The 18395-nt window shown below is 39.4% G+C and overlaps 1 protein-coding gene across 1 annotated transcript in view; it reads right to left on the bottom strand.

The window, feature by feature from the left end:
* Nucleotides 1-18395, bottom strand: part of LOC140951658 (uncharacterized) — a 35436-nt gene that overhangs the window by 7517 nt on the left and 9524 nt on the right. The window contains exons 3-8 of the mRNA XM_073400954.1: nucleotides 16505-16729; nucleotides 15046-15318; nucleotides 13855-14691; nucleotides 13226-13660; nucleotides 4176-10358; nucleotides 2383-2447 (exon numbers count right to left, since the gene is read on the bottom strand). Of these exons, the coding sequence (XP_073257055.1) occupies nucleotides 2383-2447; nucleotides 4176-10358; nucleotides 13226-13660; nucleotides 13855-14691; nucleotides 15046-15318; nucleotides 16505-16729 (8018 nt within the window). The remainder of the gene's footprint in view (nucleotides 1-2382; nucleotides 2448-4175; nucleotides 10359-13225; nucleotides 13661-13854; nucleotides 14692-15045; nucleotides 15319-16504; nucleotides 16730-18395) is intronic.

Genomic DNA, 18395 nt, shown 5'->3' with positions numbered 1-18395 from the left:
ACCCAAATCAAAATGGCTTTTCTGATACGACTGTAAGTTTCGTCAAGGTATTATTTTGATACATAGCTGCAGCCCAAGAGAAAAAGGTTTGGGTTAATTTTAGAAAACTATGAGCAAGGTCAAAGAGACCCACGCTGCTGTAAGGTCAAGACAAATATTTAATTTTCATAAGTTGTCAGTAGTTATGTCAATATTATATCATAATTTTATAAAGAATACTGTACTGAAAACTTCGAACCTCTGCAAACAATACACAACCCTTCACTATAAGGATTTGCAGGATACCGGTGGTGCACGCCTCTGTTTCAAGATATTTTTTATTGTGAATTTAAAGCATAAGTATAAAGTTCTTTAAAATGAATGGGCAATGATTAGCGACATTTGTCTTTCTCAGCCATTACTTGACCATACAAATTACTTCAAATTCCAAATGTACTTGCATAGGACAGTCAAGTAAGGAAAAGGCTCTCCGTGCCGCAGCGAGGCCTCGAACAAAAGATCTTACTCGGAATTAGTATAACGTAACCACATTAAGACTAGCAGGAGTTAACTTTAGGATACAACCAAAAACCAACCAACAAAAATTAGTTGTACATTAATTTTACCTTTTATTGTTTTATTCTATCTTCAACTATTACAGCTAAGCATGGCAAATTAGAAAAAGCAAATGTTCAAATAACATGAAAAGCCATTAGCCACAGCATACTGTAGTGTACATGATTAATCACTAGGAAACTATTAGTATTCTTATGTCAAATTGCACTACTTTTATTCGTACTAATCAATTATAGTTTTTGAATGAAAGGTCACTTCGAACCTTGTGAAACAAAACACCTTTCCCAACAGTTAACAGAACTGTAAACACATTCATCTTGAAATTTTGTTCTCCAAGTTCAAACTTTAAGAGTATTACGACTATCTAAACACTCACTTAAAATATTACACGTCAAACTAAGTTTCAATGAATCACTCTTAATTTATCCTGAAATATTAAGCTTTTAATGTCACTCAGTGTTTTAAAATCCTCATGTCCCTGTGCATTACCGTTCAGAAGCAAGTAAAAGTAAATTATAAGATTATTTTAAGCTCCCTGATACTTTGATCGAGGGAGCCCAATCGTTTCATGGCTTATCCATCCCAATCCATCAAATCGAAATGATTTGCCCAACAGAGTGATTTTTCTCAGACAAAATACCGTTTCTCTGTTCAATTTTGAAATACAATTGCTTCAAATGTATTGGAAACTAGAGATAGCTATTTATTTAGAGTATCCAGTGTTATTACTATATCACCAGAGAATCTGATGTAGATAACTGTACAATTAACACCCTCCCTGAATGAGTGTCAGATTTCAACTTTTTCAACTTTCCCTCTCCTGCTTCCACGCTAAGAGAGTAGGGTAATGATTGCACTCTATAGTGAAATAAAACGGAGTAACTGTCTTTACGCTGATACAGATCACTCGAAAACGACAAAATGGGACACACACAGATGCCAACCTATCAGGTATATAATTTTGATTTCATTGATGGAATGGATAAGGTTTAAAGTAGGTAGACTTCGTGTGCTCTGCCGCATTCTTCTTGACTCATTGTCCCCCAAACTATACAACAGTTGCCTATATCGATAATTGAGACATAGGTCAACTTTTAAGCCCAGAAAACATGTTCTTCATGGTAGAACATGACAAAACTTGACCAAAGCAGATAATCTGCATCTTCTGGTCAAAACCTGAAAATTAAATTAAGTACGATTTTCCTATTTTTTATTTCACCTGACATTCACTCAGCTTTTTGGTATTGAAAAAATATATTTCTGAGTGAAACTTGACAAAGGATGTTTATACTCTCAATCCTGCTTGATTTACTGTCTGTCTGTTACAAATAAATTCTTCTCCACTACTCTACTTGTTACATTTTATGCAATCACTTTTTTCTCTCTTGTTTTAGACCAATTTTTTTCATGGAAACTATTTTGTTTAACGTTTTGGAATCTACGGCAAATCTAAAAAGATATTCACATCTTCCTTGCCTAATCATTCTTCACAAAACGCTTAACCTGTTCCCACCCACAGTAAAATAAAATGGCGGTTTGAATGATATTCAAATTTTCTTTAGTAGCCTTTTTACATGATACTATTTGTTCTTTTTTTGGCATTCAACAAAATAAAGTTTAAAAGGTTAGTCGAATTTTCACTTTAGCAACTTATGGAAATGAAGAGGTTAAAGCTGTGGCATATGTCATTCTACTTCCTATTCTACATCAGCTGTCCTGAGTTTCCTTTCCGGGAGACTGATCCTTTGTAAACTGCACCTCGCCGCCTGGTTGTATAAATACTGCAGGGCTGGAAGGTGGAATGTACGCAGGACTGGCCGAACTTACCCGCTCTTCGTCACTTTTGTTCTCCTCAGTTGCTTCTGTTCCATCTTCAGCGCTGCCTGTGATAGCTGTTTGAAAAAAAAAGGTAATAACAGTGAGAAACTAATCAACCTAGAGGTCTTCATAGTTTTCACCATTAAAATTTTAACATTTGAATTCTAAACAAGGCAGCCCGTGAGGCAAACGATACAGCAATTAAATGACTGTCTTTATATCAGGGTAGACCCCATGCATTTTCTTTTCTCCCTCCTCATGAAATAGCCACCCCTGTTAACAGTAACTCTTTTATAACACCTGGCATGACGTAACCCACTATTAAGGAAATAAAATATGTCTCATTGTTGATTGGCTTAATCTGGCAGATGACATTTCAAAACAAGTTCGAGACTTTTTGTGAAATTTACGTTAATAAACCATTGTTTTTCATTATTGGTCAGATTGATCTGCTTAATTAGACCTTAATACCATGATCAGCCTCAAGCAATAAATTTTAATATCAGAATAAATGAATAGTCTTTGTCCACCAAAAGACCACTTAAGAGAAATGTACTAATAACAATTATAATGATAATGTCAGTCATAACGTTCCTAGATGCCCTTAGATAACAAACAAGCAAAACCATTTCCTCTATACAAAACAAAATGGCCCCTCTTGGCAGGCTGTTGCCTTAGCTAGAAGACAACAACCAAAATTACATGATCTATTTACTTCTAAAATGTTGGGATACAAAACTTGTTCATTCACTAAAAATTGAAATGCTCCTAAACATTTTTCTCTATCTTTGAAGATTAACATTGTGAGTACAAAGTTCGTCCCTTGCTTCAGCTCTTCAGCGCCTTGGGAATTTATTACAATCATGTTTATTATTACCCTATTACTACCTATGAAACTTGACTGCCTCAGTTTTTCGCCAACCTGTGGATTGTAAGGTTACCTAAACTATTTCCATATATCATTATGAAAACGTTATGGACATGAATACATGTATCTTCTTCACAGTGGAAGTAATGGAGAGCACAACCCATGAAAGAGAATACCAAAACTTTTCTATAAAATTCCGGTGGTGTTGCTGAAAAGGAAGTTGTTAGTACATAAAATATTACGAGATGAGGAGTTGAACATTAACGCTGGGTTAAAAAAAGGAGAAAAAAACATGACGTTAATAGCAGGTTTTTTAGCAGTCCAGTCATGTTTTCCTAGAGTAATTCATACCTAGATTTTGAATCGCTAACAAATACAGAAGACTCTTGTCATGGAAGAAAACTAGTAGCGACCACTTTTGTTCTGCACATGGATTGAAATCTACATTAGACTAGGCTGCAATGCCAGCATACCTCAAGGTCTGAAGAATGCAGGGCACAACAAAAACAGAGTTCTGATGCATGTCCATAACCTGACTCTGCTGACCATGCAAGTTTATTTTAGGTGCTATTGGTTGCAAACTCTGCTAAATTGCATTTAAAAGTAAAACTATCTAGCAAGTTAGCTTTTGCTGACAAGCTGCTGTATTGTTGAAGCCTAAAACAAACTTGCACTGTTTTTTAGAAGAAAAAACCAAACAAACAAAGAAACAAACCACAATAAACAGTTAGTCAACTCCAGACAGCACAATTCAGATTTGGGTGGTGCATTGACTGGTCAGAATTAATGCTTTTAAAAAATTAATCATAACCAATCAGAAACAACACTCGCATCTGAGAAGCACCATGTAATATGGGTGGATGCGTATTACTTCCTCAAGAGTGGCTTGTTTTTAACAATAACATTCGATCCCAGTCCCAGGCCTACACTCTACCTGTCAAGTCTTCTTCCGAGAATGCTTCAGTTACTCCCTCCTGACCTTCAGCAAACTTCTCACAATCTTCCTTCTGTTCAATTGTGTCAGCAGACGAGTGTTCGTCTGCCATGGGGCCTTCTTGTTCCTCTGTCACACCATTATTTAAGCCGCCCATACTGCATGTTGCATTGCCTTCTCCATCAACTATGTCTTCAGATACCAAAGAATCGTCATTATTTACAGAACCTTCGACCATCAGTTCGTCTTCCTTCTCCTTAGCAACTAAAGAGCCATCAAGTACTGTCCCCAATCCATCACCCTTCTCTTCCAAACTAACAGGACCCTCAGCCTCTGCTTTGACCTGCCCAAGTGCAGTCTCAGGACTGTCCGTTTCTCCCTCTCCTTGATATTCCTCCTCATCCTGTTCATCAGAAGCAGCAGCAGATACAAGCTCCTGTTCAATCTTGGTTTCTGAGCCCCCAGCTTCAGTGGTCTCACAGGTATATATACTACTTGAATTACCAACCTCTTCCTCGCTCTGCTCTTCAGAGGCCTCACAAGTTACATGTTCCTGCTCAGCTATGGTAGTTTTACAGATATCCTTATTACTCGCTCTACCAACCTCTTCCTTGCTCTGCTCTTCAGGGGCAGCAGCAGATATCTCTTCTTGCTGAATGCTGGTTCTTACCTGCTCACCTATAGAGCTTTCACAAACATCCATATCACTTGATTTACCAACCTCTTCCTCACACTGCTTTTCAGAGGCAAAACTAGTTACATGTCCTTGCTCAGTCTTTGTTTCTTCATGCTCAGCTACAGAGCTTCCACAAATATCCATATTACTTTTTTCACCAACCTCTTCCTCACTCTGCTTTTCAGAGGCAGAACTAGTCACATGTTCGTGCTTAGTCTTTGTTTCTTCATGCTCAGCTACAGAGCTTTCATATATATCCATATTACTTGTTTCACCAACCTCTTTCTCTTCAGAGGCAGAACTAGTCACATGTTCTTGCTCAGTCTTTCTTTCTTCATGCTCAGCTACAGAGCTTTCACAAATATCCAGATCACTTGTTTCACCAACCTCTTCCACACTCTGCTTTTCAGAGACAGAACCAGTCACATGTTCTTGCTCAGTCTTTGTTTCTTGTGGCTCAGCTATGGTGGTTTCACAGGTATCCACATTACTTGTTTTGCCAACATCTTCCTCGCTCTGATCTACAGAGACCGCACAAGTTACATGTGCCTGCTCACTGTTTGTTTCTATCTGCTCAACTTTAGTTGTCTCAGACAAATCCACATCCCTTGTGTTTACAACTTCTTCCTCATTCTGAGAAGCAGCAGTTTCATTCGCCTTATGTACATTGAGTTCTTTTTCACCCTTGTCATCTGCTTTCTCGGATCCAAACGGTATTACATTTTGCGCATCGTCATTTGCCATAGAATCCACCTGCTCCAAAACTTTAATCTTCTCGCCGCTTTGAGCCTCTGTTTCTGCTTCTTTTTGTTCTCCAAGAACAATTTCTGCCTCACTCTTCGCTTCTTTTCTGGCACTGCTTTCTTGCACTTCATCTGCTGTTACACCTGGCTTCTCTTCAATAACCTCTCCCGAAGACTCAGCTGGCTGCTCATCACTACTTTGCAGATTATCACTACCTTGCACCTTTGCCTCTTCCAGAGGGGTAGCATATTTATCTTCTACAGAGTTCTCAGCTGTCTGCAGGTCTCCTTCTTTATTCTCAAGGGCAGCTGAACTTTTACTTTTCTCTTCACTGGTAAACTGATCACAGCTATCGTGAAATTCTTCCTCTTCTTCCTCATTGCTTTCTTTCCCCTCTGATAACTCCAGTACTCCTTCAATGCCGGACTCAGCTTCCTGGAACACATCCTCTTCTGAACTCTGCTCCAAGGCTTTCTCTACTTGACTTATTGACAAAGATTTTAATTGTTTTTCTGTGCCTTTCAAAGGGGACACGGTCAAAGGTAACTTCCTCTCTACAGCCAGCTGCTCAGATACCAGCTGGTCAGCGACAGACAGACCTGTAGAATTCAGCAGCTCCACCAAGACGATATTACCTTCTTGACCTTTGACTTTGATCTTAAGTTCTTTTCCTTTGCCAAGTTCTTTAAAACGTTCCACAGCTTCACTGCTCCACTCCTCTCCATAATATTTGTGAGGGGGTTCAGTACTGCTAAGACTGCAGTTAACAGCCTGAACAGGAAGTACAGCAAACGCTTCTTCAAGTTTTTTGATCCTGTCGAGAGTAAGAGTCTCTTGCTTAGAGTAATCAACTGAGCGCACACTGACCTGGCCATCGGAACACACTTTATCAACAAGCGACCTATACCACTTATCATCCTCAGCAAATTTTGCACAGCAGACATCTCCACCTTGAAGGTAATGAAGCCTCAAGTCATTTTCACCCAGAGAATAATAAAACAGTTCAATCCTTTCTGACATGGACTTAAGCTCAGTCTTACAATTTTCTAGCTGGCACCAAAAGTCACTCGGAGAAGTCACTGATATCAAGCACACAGTATGAACTTCTCCATAATTTGGATAATTGTACACTATTTTGCCCTCATCACTCACTGAAACCCGTTTCACGTCATCCCTAGATTTAAGCTGGGGCACTGCATATCTCAGGTTAACAAGAGTGTCTGCAACAGACTGTTTTGTTTCTCCTGAATCATGGAATAAATTAACCATCACAGAATCTCCTGAGACAAAGGTGATTTCCGCCGTGAGTTGCTTGCCATCATACATTTCAAGCAATTTTGCTGCAGTTTCGGTGTCACTGTATTCAGGAGCTGGGATTATTCCACCGAGACTACATTCAAAGCACTGAACAGGCAAAATAAAGAACTCCTCCTTCAGTTGCTTGATTGACAAAGCCACATCCATGTTACCATAATCCAAAAATTTAACTTTGACTCCAGTATCTGAAACACAAGTTATTACAGCTCGATACCACTCTCCGGCATCTGCAAATTGAGCACAACAAACCTGTCCCACCCTTGGATTCCCAATAACCTCTTCTGCTTCACCTAACAACGAGTACACTGCCGTTAACTGTTCCCTCATTTTTGTCAACTCAGCCTCTGAGTCAGCAAGTTGCAGTTGTATTGATTGTAAATCTTTTACTGCCATCATAAAAACATCTAAACATTGTTCAACCTGCAATTCTGGCCACTTGATCTGTCGCTCCTCTAGAGAGAAATCTTCCTGGATGTTGCATACCTCTGCATATCCCAAGTCAACCAGACTTTCATTCACCACTTTGCCATCATCACTAGTCAAGATCAACTCTACCAAGTCCCTGTATACTTCTATAATGTTTGCAGTAAGCACCTTAGAGCGACAGATTGACTCCAAAACACTTGAACACTCAGGCGACCACTGGCCATCATGAGACCTTGGACGTATACCTGCTAAACTACTTTCCAAGATAAAAACTGGCATTTCTAAGAGTTCATCCTTCAAAAACCGTAGCTCTGAAATTGGGATCTTTTCATGAGTTCCATAATCTACTAGCTTCACAGTAGCAGTGTCATCAGCAGAAATGCTTATTACTTCCCCTCTGTACCACTTCGAAGCTTCACCTTGTCCAGGAGAAAAATGAACGCAACATAGAACTCCAACTTCTGTATTTTCAAGCTTGAGCTCGCCCTCACCAAGTGCCTCATACATGGAAGTCACATGATTGGTTATCTTGTCTCTTTCTTCAATTCTTTCAGAGAGCAACAACTGCAATTTTGAAGGCAGGAAAGCAGAAACAAAACTAACAGGTAACATGGTTCCCTTCTTGACTTCTGGAAGCTTAAATGATCTCTTTTCGCCAGGTGCTGATGGATGTGGTGGAGTCAACTGTTCCAGTGTAACCTCTTCAATCAAAGATGTATCCCCAAGGCATTCTCCTACTACCTGCTCATTAACTGACAGCTCAGAACCAACCTCATATAGTTTAACTGTGTAAGAGCCATCAGCATGCCTTTCCGGCACTTCAACTTTGAAAGTTTTTTCGCAAAGAACCTCATTCAAGTATTCTGTGACCTTGGTGGGATCCACTCCTTCTAAATCTGCCAAGCGACAATGAATTGCTTGCGCTGGTAGTTTTAGGTGAGAGTCGCTTATTGGATGAAGCCTATCCACAGTGAGGGTCTCAGAATTTCCATAATCGACATAGAAAACAGTCACACTGGAGTTGCCTTGTAGATCTAGAATTTGTGCACGGTGCCACACATCATTATCTGTAAATTGCCCTAGACAAGGCACTCCTGGCAACAACTGAGATTTGTCCATTTGTTGGCCTGTCACATCATTAGCAATCTGATCCATCAGTGCAATTAACGCCTCTCCTGTTCTTGCTGGCTGCAGCCAAATACAGTCCGGGGAATCTGCACAAACAAAGTAAGCATCTTCTCGATTGTTACAATCAAACACCTCCTTAGAGAAAGACTTCACTTTTGGAGTTACTTTGCTACTGAACAAGTCAAGTTCTTGTATGGTTACAAACCAGGTATCACCTTGTTGTCTTGTAAACGTTACATGCAAAGGCTTGTCCATAACACTGGCTTCAAACTGCTGAACATCACTATCAGTCCAAACCTCTTTGGACCCCTCCAAGCGGCACTTGATTGCTTGCACTGGGAATGTCAAGAGTTCAGATTTTATTTGCTTCACAGCTTCCACTTTAAGAGTATCAGTGTTGCCATAATCAACGAAAACGACTTCCACTTCTGCCTCAGAAAAAATCCTTGTGACCAGTGCCCTGTACCATTTGAAATCTTGACTAAACTTGGCACAACAAGGGGAATCCACGAAACACATTTCCAGGGCATCTTCAGTAGGCCCCATTTGGTCGTACGTTTCACTAACCAGCATTTCAATGGTCTGTAGATCAGGTGATGTTTTGGACAGCTGAACAAAGAAGTCACCAGACTCTGTCACATAGCTTACAAACACCTCTTCGACCTGACTTGAGGAGAGCTTTTGCGGAGCGTAGGTTCCCACTTGTATACTTGACTCTTCAGTAACTTTTCCCATGAACATGTCCAGAACAGAGACTCCACTGCTTTCCAGACACACCCTCCATTTGGGACCATCACGGATCATGAACTTGGCTTGGAAGCACTTGTCAAGAGCAACTGTCTTTAAAGTATTCACTTCTTCAGGAGACCACACATCCTTGGTTGCATCTAGCCCACAAAGAGTGGATTGTTGTGGCAACTGCATAAATTCTTTTTCAGTATCCTTAATGTTGTAGAAGGGTACAACTTCGCAATTCCCATAATCAATAAATTGGACAAGTGCCCCATGAGAACCAACTTCCCTAATTTTCCCTCTGTACCAGTTGCCATCCTCACTGAAGCGTGCACAGCAGGACATCCCAGTGCATGGATTATTCAACAAGAAGTCCGATGGCTGCATTTTAGAGTAAAAAGTGCTCATCTTTTCACTCAGGATTGATAATGAGTCGAGCGCAGATTCAAATTGAACATAAAATTCGTCTGGGCTCACCACGTGGCTCACATAAACAGTGTTTGTCACATTTGGCTTGATCTTCAGCTGAGTGAACTCTCTAATCTGACATGTGTCTGAGTTGTCTTCTAGCATAGGTCCTTCATCAATGTAAGGATGTTGTACCTTTGGTTTCGTCTTTGCTCCAATTAATTTGCCACCTTTATCTGATAAACTAACTTGCCACTGCATTGTTTCTGTAAGTGACATAAACGTTGCCTTTAGTTCCCTACCATGCACTTGTTGATGAAAAGTGTCTGCATCGACTTGAGAATCAAGGCAGCAATGGACTGCTTGCACTGGAACATTTAAAAACTTCTTGTCCAATGGTCGGACATCTGACAGAAGAACCACATCACTGTTTCCATAATCAACAAAGTGAACTCCGACTTCAAACTCTGAGGGTATGCTTTCAATAACTGCTCTGTACCATTCCTCATCCTCAGCAAAAAGAGCGCAAATGGGTGTACCAACAACAAGATCTGGTGGATGCACATCATCAGGGAGGCTGGAGTTAACTCTGGAAAGTTCAGCCATCATATGTAAAAGTTGATCGTATGTCTTGGACAGCTGGATGTAAAATGCTTGTGAACTCTTAGCGTAGGAAACATATATGTCCTCTGTGAGGCCTGAGTGCACAGCCATCTCTGGGAAGACTGGCTTTTGTCGCTGCAAGTCTTGAACTGAGTTGGAAATAAACAAAAGGAGTCTCAGTCAACTCAAGTCTGATTCTCCTACTATAAATACAACCCTACTACAGATAGAGAGTGAAGTCCCACTGAATGTTTAACAGCAGATTTCTGACAAGGCCATGTTATAACAATGAGTTCCCACAGGTCTCTGACTCTTGACTTTGAACTCCAAGCACCCTCTCCTTTAAGAACAAAGTGAAGCACTTACAAAAGTATACTTAAGTATTAAGCTGCACTGCTCAATGATACCCTAAATTATTCTATTACGTTTCTTACTGGTAAAGTTATTACCTCAACAATTCCATAAACTTCACAACCTATTTAACCTTTCTATAAACTGCTGCCTCAGGAAACAAAAGATTTTAATTATTTGCCAAAGAGTGAAGTTATGACATCCTCAATGATATCACACCGCTCAAATGCAAATTAATGCTAAAGAGAACATGACTACAGAAAGTAAAAACTATCAATGCAATGTATGTCAAGCAAGGGTGCGCTGCAACAGCACCAGTGCCCCCTAGTGGTTCAGTTATGTCTTGGGTGGAAAGAAAATCTTAGGTTAATTCCACTTCACTTATAGAGCAATTGGAAATCGTATTTTAATACAGTGTATCACATGACTTGGGGCAACTGAAAGCATGTGAGGTGTATCTCACAGTTTTGAAGCTATGGAAAACATGTGTAACATCACATGGTTTGGAGGCAATGGAGAACATGTGTAGAGTGACATGCTGGCAATGTGAAAATGAGGAAACCAGCTCACGTGACAACAAAGTATATTGTGCTACAGAGAAAATGGCTACCATTCTCAACTTTTATTCCCATAAAAAAAAAAATTAGGAAGCAATTATGAAGGGCACCCTGCATCTCACTTGTTAGAGCTTTAGAGAATCACACAATTATTTTTCCTTGAGCAGACCTTCAGGAGTCAGCATACAACAACACAGAACACAGTAATGGTACATGTACATGTATTTAAGAAATTTCTTTGCTTTCTTAACAAAGACATTAAAAAGAAGAGAAACGAAAACTGAAGTCAAGGGCAAGGAATAAAAAATGGTGAACTATGAATAACATCCGAAGAAGTTACACACACTGACAACTCTTTTTTTACCAAAAGCAAGTAACAAGGCTGCTGTACAAAATATCTCAAAATAACAATGACACAACAGGAAACCCAGGATAGCTCAAGTTATTTCAATTTTAACTTTCCAAGGGTTAAATTACGTAGGACATTTTTTTAACGCATTAATACAAGGGTAAGATAAACAGCTACAGTGGAAGCTGCTCCTCAGTCACAAGCCAATGAAAATTGTTAGTTGCAAACAAGCAGATTTTTAATGCCAACGTTTAAGCACCAGCTAAATGAAGAAACATTTTAGTCCAACACTGACTCAGAAACCATTTAATGGTTTAGCCATATCTGTTAACATGGCATTTGAATGGCTTTCCATGTATGATTTAGATCAAACCATTTCATGCAGCATTTTGCGCCAAAAAAAAATATTTGATCAATTGGCCAGCTTTGGTAACAAAGTAAGCTCAAAACGGAAAAAAAAAGCAATCATAAAAAGAGTACATAGAATTATTTTTTTGCTGCAATATACAAAACCCTTTATGTGGGCTTACACCATGTGGTATTCAGTCAAACAATAGTGAACTTACGCAACAGGACGGGAGAGGAAAGAAGACGGCAAACCTTGTGTGACAACCGTGACAACAAATTTGTTTGAAATAACTTTTTGCCAACCATCACTTTCCTTTAAACAGATCTTTTTGTAAAAACCAGAAAACATTAATGCTGAGTGAAGATCACGACATAACATGCAAGTTATAGCCCTGTCACGTATGTCACACACAAACATTTTGCCGTCCTCTTCTTCCTGCGGTCCTGTTGCGTAAACTCACTAATGTTTGCTTCTTTAGTCACACAATGTTGGGACAAATGTAACATAAAATGAAAATGTTTCATCATTTAACTGTGGATTAACTTCAATTAATTTACTGGAACGCTGCAATATTACACTAGAAAAATAATTACCATAATGGTGCATTGTACAAGCAATATTTTCCATATTCGATGCCTGATACAACAGTATATAGGAGAGAAACACTCTGGAAGGTATATAATTTATCAAATATATTTCCATTTGCCTCTGAGCTGCCCGTAACTGCCCATACAGAACTACAATCCTTGTACGCAATTTGACGTTATCAGCTTTCACAGTCAAGGACAACTTTGTTCCCTAACTTGTTCAGGGGATGAGATCTTTCAAACCATATCAAAATAAGCAAGGGTCAGAGAAAAAGACAAAGCAATGTTAAGTTGGCCAGAAAATTCTTATGAAAATGTTGTTCCCCTACCAGCCTGCACTTCCTTCCATCCCATCTCGCAATCCTAAAAGGTTTCCCAAAATCTATTCTCACCAAAATGAAGACTACTAGACAAAGGCAAACAAACAAACCAGAAAAAATTATGGCGGGAGAATACTGAAAGGAAAGGGGAAGAAGGAAAGTGAAAGGTAAAACTCATGACTTGAACTTTTAAACCTAAAACCTTGACATTTCGCTTTCTGCACCTGCCCAGACTTTGAAAGCTGATATTTTGCACCTGGAACAGAAGGCCATGAAGAAAATTACCAGTAAACGGCTTTTAGGTAAGTTTTAAACTTTATAGCCAGGCAGTAACCAGAAAACTGCTCGACTAGCTTCAACACGCATTTTTCAGCACAATTCCCCGGGATGATTAGGTTAAATAGAAGTTAGTCTTAGGAATGTGGTATTCAACAACAGCTTTCAAGATTTTCATTACTTCTATGTGAAGTATGGTAAAAAAATGATGTCGATCAGAAACATACCTTCTCCCGAAAAGGTGTTGTACACTTCTTCGCTCACACAATGCTCATCCTTACTAAACACTTTGACCTGGTATGTGTCACCTTTCTGACCAATAATCTTTATAACCAGCTCATCCTCTCCTGTTAAGTCTTCAAAGAGGGCTGTTGCTTTCTCCGACCACTGGCCTCTGTTAGGATCCAAAGAGCACTTGACAGCAACTTGAGTTGTCTTGAGAAACAATGGTGAAATCTGTTTAACTGCAGAATGTTCCAAAGTTTCTTCATTTCCATAATCCACATAATGCACTGTAAAGTCATTTTCAGAGAAGCTAAGAATATTAGCTCTGTACCACATCCCTTCATACAATGCTACGCATGACTGTCCTACCACTGGTGAATCAATAGAGCTTTCTGTCTCGGAGAGCTGGCTGTAGTGGCTGTTCAGGTCATTCATCACTACAACAATAAGGACAAGTAACAACAGGGTAAGAAAATAACCCATCAGTTGAACAAATTCATTTTTTTTTTACAAAAAAAAAACTATGCTCATACTGTTTTGTTCTCTTCACAAAATTTTTTGCGACAAAAAGCTTGAGCAAGAAATGCCTTCAGGAAGAAGATGTAGAAACCAAACTTTAACTAGCACTTACTTCCATCGAGTTGTTCTTTTAAGTTGACCAGTTGGCAGTAAAACTCTCCAGGGGAAGAGATATGACTGATACATACACCACAAGTTTCACCACTTTTCAAAACGGGCTTGATGTACTCAGCAGCTGTTGTTGTGCCCGGAACAGTGGATTTTATCCCAGCTAAACCTGCTTTGACCAGTTCCTCTTGAACATCAGTAGTGCCATCTCTCAGTTGAATCTTGAATGGCTCATTAAACGACAAGAACTGGGCATCCAGCTCCTTCTCAGAGACCAGCCCCTCAAGAAATGTGCCTGCTTCGTCAGCCCACGTCTGACCAGCAGGAGGTTGCAGGTTATGAAGACAACACTTGATTGCCAAGGGAGGATCACCAAAGAAGTCATCATTTAGCACTTTTGTCCTATCAATATTCAGTGTTTCCAAATTGCCATAATCTATGAATCTCACAGTCAATTCACTAGCACTGACATCCTCCACAATAGCACGGTACCACTGGTTGTCCTCCGAAAACTGTGCACAACAAACATCTCCCACAGAGATGGTGTTTATCTTCCACTCATCGGCAGGCATAGAATCGTAAATGGCAGAGATCTTACCCATCAGAGAACTAAGCTTTTCTTCAGAACCACTTATTTGACAATAAAAACTCTCTGGTGATTCTACAGCTGTGACGTAAACTTTCTCATTTTTTGAAACACATGGTTTTTTAAGATCAGACAGGGATTTCATTGCTGATGATGATTGTTTGGCTAACCCATCCTTCACTAACAGCTCACCAATGTTGATGTCTTCAGAAGAATCAGAGGTATCAAAAAGCTCAATTTCCAGGTTGCCACTTTCTGTTTTACAAATATAAAAAAGACAACATCAATAACTGTGAACCCACAAATGTATGTTTTTTGTGTCAAAACAGCTTTGCCTTGGCATGAAAACAGAAACAAAACTAGTTATGATGAGGCCAAACAGAAAAAAATGTCATCACCGCTAATTTCCATCTTACATTTCTCAAGGAAGTCTCACTGACTCAAAAAGAGAATTGGCAGGTAATTTCCACAAATGGGTCTTGACAGCTTAAGAATTTAATGGAAAACTTACATTTAAATCTCAAGGCTGGAATCAATAGGATGTAACTGGGAAGGAAGACAGATAAATTTGACCAGAGGGGTTAACATATGACAAATAGGGAACACTACCTTTTTTGATAACTTTGCCAAGTAACCTTTTGTGCATGGTGAGGTTGCAGAACCTTTCAATGGAATCATCAGACCACTCAGCACTACCAAGGGGACTGATGGAGAAAATGCCACACTGGATCACCTGAGGAGGCAGCTGTAACAAGTCTGTGCTGATGGTCTTCACTTTGCTCAGTGGCACTGTGTCAATGTTACCAAAGTCTGAAAAAGACACCTTCACCTTCTGCTGGTCCACCACTTCAATGATGGTTCCTCTATACCACAAACCATCATCTGGAAATTGAAAGAGAATGCCATGGTCATTGTTGAATTAACTGGCAATATCTGTATTTAAAAATTTAGAAAAAATGTTTCTTATGAAATTAATTACATGAAAAGTCAGTACTGTTGTTATGTATTACCACCTATTCCACGAAGGAGTTAAAAGCGAGTAAGCAAAGAGAATATTCGTATATATGTGAGAAGTCTGGGAACCACTTTGGACCTTAGGTTGTTTGGACATGTACAAAGAGGCACACACATGTAGCACGTGGGAAGTTATGAATGTATTTTCTTTTGTTTCTTTCAGTGAGCCTCTCAGACTCTGGTTTCACACGTACACAGGAAATAAAGGAGATGGTGTTGCTGAAGATCAGTGCAAACAAAGAGCCGTGGGGCCAGCTGCTGCAGATAAAATTCAGACCAGAAACAAGAAGTATGATACCCAGCGAAAACGTTTGTTTCTTCCACAGTGAAAAACAAAAAGGTCGTGGGCAGAGAATGACGAGGAGAAGGGCATAATGTTTTGCGAACATGTTGCAAATATCCATGCATAGTGGACAAATCTTAGGAGTGACTCACATTACAAATAGGTACTGGGCTAGAGCTCTCAGGCTCTGGGCTATTAAAGTATGAATGCCAGCTAGCCCACAGCTATATGAACTTCAAAAAATTTTTCGAGCCTTGATCACCAGTAGTACAGTTATGTTATAGATCAATAGATGTCGACTCCTGTTGCCTAAAACCTGGATAAGTTGTAAGATCATTACATGTCAATAATAATGTTTAAAATGGGAGGAAAAGGGCTGCAATATACCCCTTGTGAAGCAGCCAATTATCTTACTCCAGAGTGCCTCCTCAGAATCTCTATATCGATTCCGGTTTTGGACATATCCTCACAGTAACTCAGAAGAGGGAGTCCTTTCTTTCATCACTAGATTGCACTCTAATTAAGTGACTTGAAACAGATATGTGCAAAAAAGGACAAAAAAACTGCCTTACTACTGCTTTAATTTATGGAAATGCAAAGTTTAAAAATCCACTCAGACATTTGGCATCAAGCCCTTTCTACCTGAGTTTGCATCCACAATATTATTGGTCTAATTGGTGCCTAATTTATCAAGAGTGTATTAAGAAGTACACAGTGCTACACAGAACCTGTAAACAAAAATGATGCAAAACCATGTTTTTCACATCTGACCTGCAAAAACTGCAGCACAATTCGTTCCAATGGTGGGGTTGCTGATTCCCTGTTCCTGCACTCCAAGTACTTCATAACAGTCCTGTAACTGGTTCATCAGCTGTTCCAACCTCTCTTTATGATCAGCTGTTGCAATCTGGCAGTGAAATAGGTGTGGGCTAACACATGCAGTAGGGCAGAACTGGATGGATGAACCTTCTGTAATCTCATCTAGTAAGGATGTATCTTGAAAAGAGAAGAAGTAGTCAGTTAGTTAACCCATTTGCCCCTTGAACGTTTGCCAAAAAAGATCTTTTGAACTTAGTCAAGTCATTTGTGGTCACTATCTTGCTGAAAAGAATCAAAAGCACAGTTTGCAACTCAAGCAATATGTTGCATTCTGCTCATGATGCTAAATATCAACTTCTAAAGTTTGAACATGCACAGAAGGCTAGTTTTTGAGAAGCATCGACTTGTTGCAACCATGACACTGGAGGATTTTTGATCCAGGATTTGGAGATATCTTCTCCTTACAATTCGCTTTCTCTCCTGGGAATTTGGTCTTCATTTAGTTGGGAAAATGTCCTGGGCAAACTTGGAGGACAGTAAGATTGATTAAGGAAGTGCAGGTGGGTAGTGGTTAGTGGTTGGATAAAGATTTTCCATGGAATTTTCGAGTGAACTTTACATGTTTTTTTGCATTTTTTAAGCACTGCCGATCAATGCAACTGATGTTTGAGTCAATTAAGATTTGACACAAAGATATTAGGAGAGAAAACCACTCTAATTTTATTGTTGGCGAGCAAGGAGCCATGATCAAAATCAGGTTGGTCAAAATCTAGTACGCAGGGGCTGTGAACCCTTCTAAGACTTCCCCTAAGATTGATAAGAATGTGAAAAATGTTGTGTTGCGCATTGTATGTTATGCAGTTCCAATCACATGAAGTTATCTCTGTATGGCGAATATAAGCAAGTACCTACTGTAACCTTGAACATGTCAGGTAACAGCTGAGAAATGTTTAGAATGCAACATGAAACAGTGTATGGTTATTCAAATAGTAATGCCATATATAGTTTCATTCATAATTTTAATTGACTTGAAGGCACTTGCTTTGAAAACCAAGAAAAACTTATCTGATTGATTTAGTTACTCACATTATAATCCTAGGTCAACTTTGTTGTACATGTATGAATTTAACAGAGGTCTACTCCAATACTACTTTGCTTTCTTTTCCAAAACCCTTGCAATTCTAAAATGTATCCTCAGAACCCTTCAATCAGTATCTGCAATAACCACACTATCTACCCTTACGTTATTTCTAGCTATAATAATACATGTATTGTATACTAGCTTGACGTCAATAAAATGAGACATTGGAATGAGATGTTGGATTCCATTTCCCAGGTTTGTTCACATATCAAGGACAACCCTGGTGGGCTAAAAGGCATCCATTTCTTCTGCCTCCCTTAAATAACCACCTACAGTTAATACATAGATGGCGGTAAGACAAGAGGCATCCAGTTACTCACAAAAAATTAATATCTAATAGAGAGGAGAAGTGTCATGTCATGTTAACCTGGTAGCAAAATTTCTGGATCTCAGCAATCTTTCTTGACAGAGATGGCTATTCGCCTTATCAAGCCATCAGGGTGCAAAGAAAGTCATTTGCTGAAGCTAACATTTACTAGCCCAAACATCATTTCAACCAGCCCCAAAAACGTTTTGATGAGCAGATCTTGATTTAGCAGTTCTTCTGTAATTTGAATTTCTCAAAAAACTCCACTTGCATGTCAGAAGAGTTAATAACAGAATTCACTAGCCCAACAGCAAAATCCACTAGTCCCGGGCTATCGGACACTACTTTCTTTGCACGCTGAGCCATGCAAGAAAACTATGGGCTACTGTTTTGTT

The sequence above is a fragment of the Porites lutea genome, chromosome 11, assembly GCF_958299795.1.
Source record: "Porites lutea chromosome 11, jaPorLute2.1, whole genome shotgun sequence".
NCBI lineage: Eukaryota > Metazoa > Cnidaria > Anthozoa > Scleractinia > Poritidae > Porites > Porites lutea.
The sequence above is the reverse complement of the archived record's forward strand: the minus strand, read 5'-3'. Positions and strand labels throughout refer to the sequence as shown.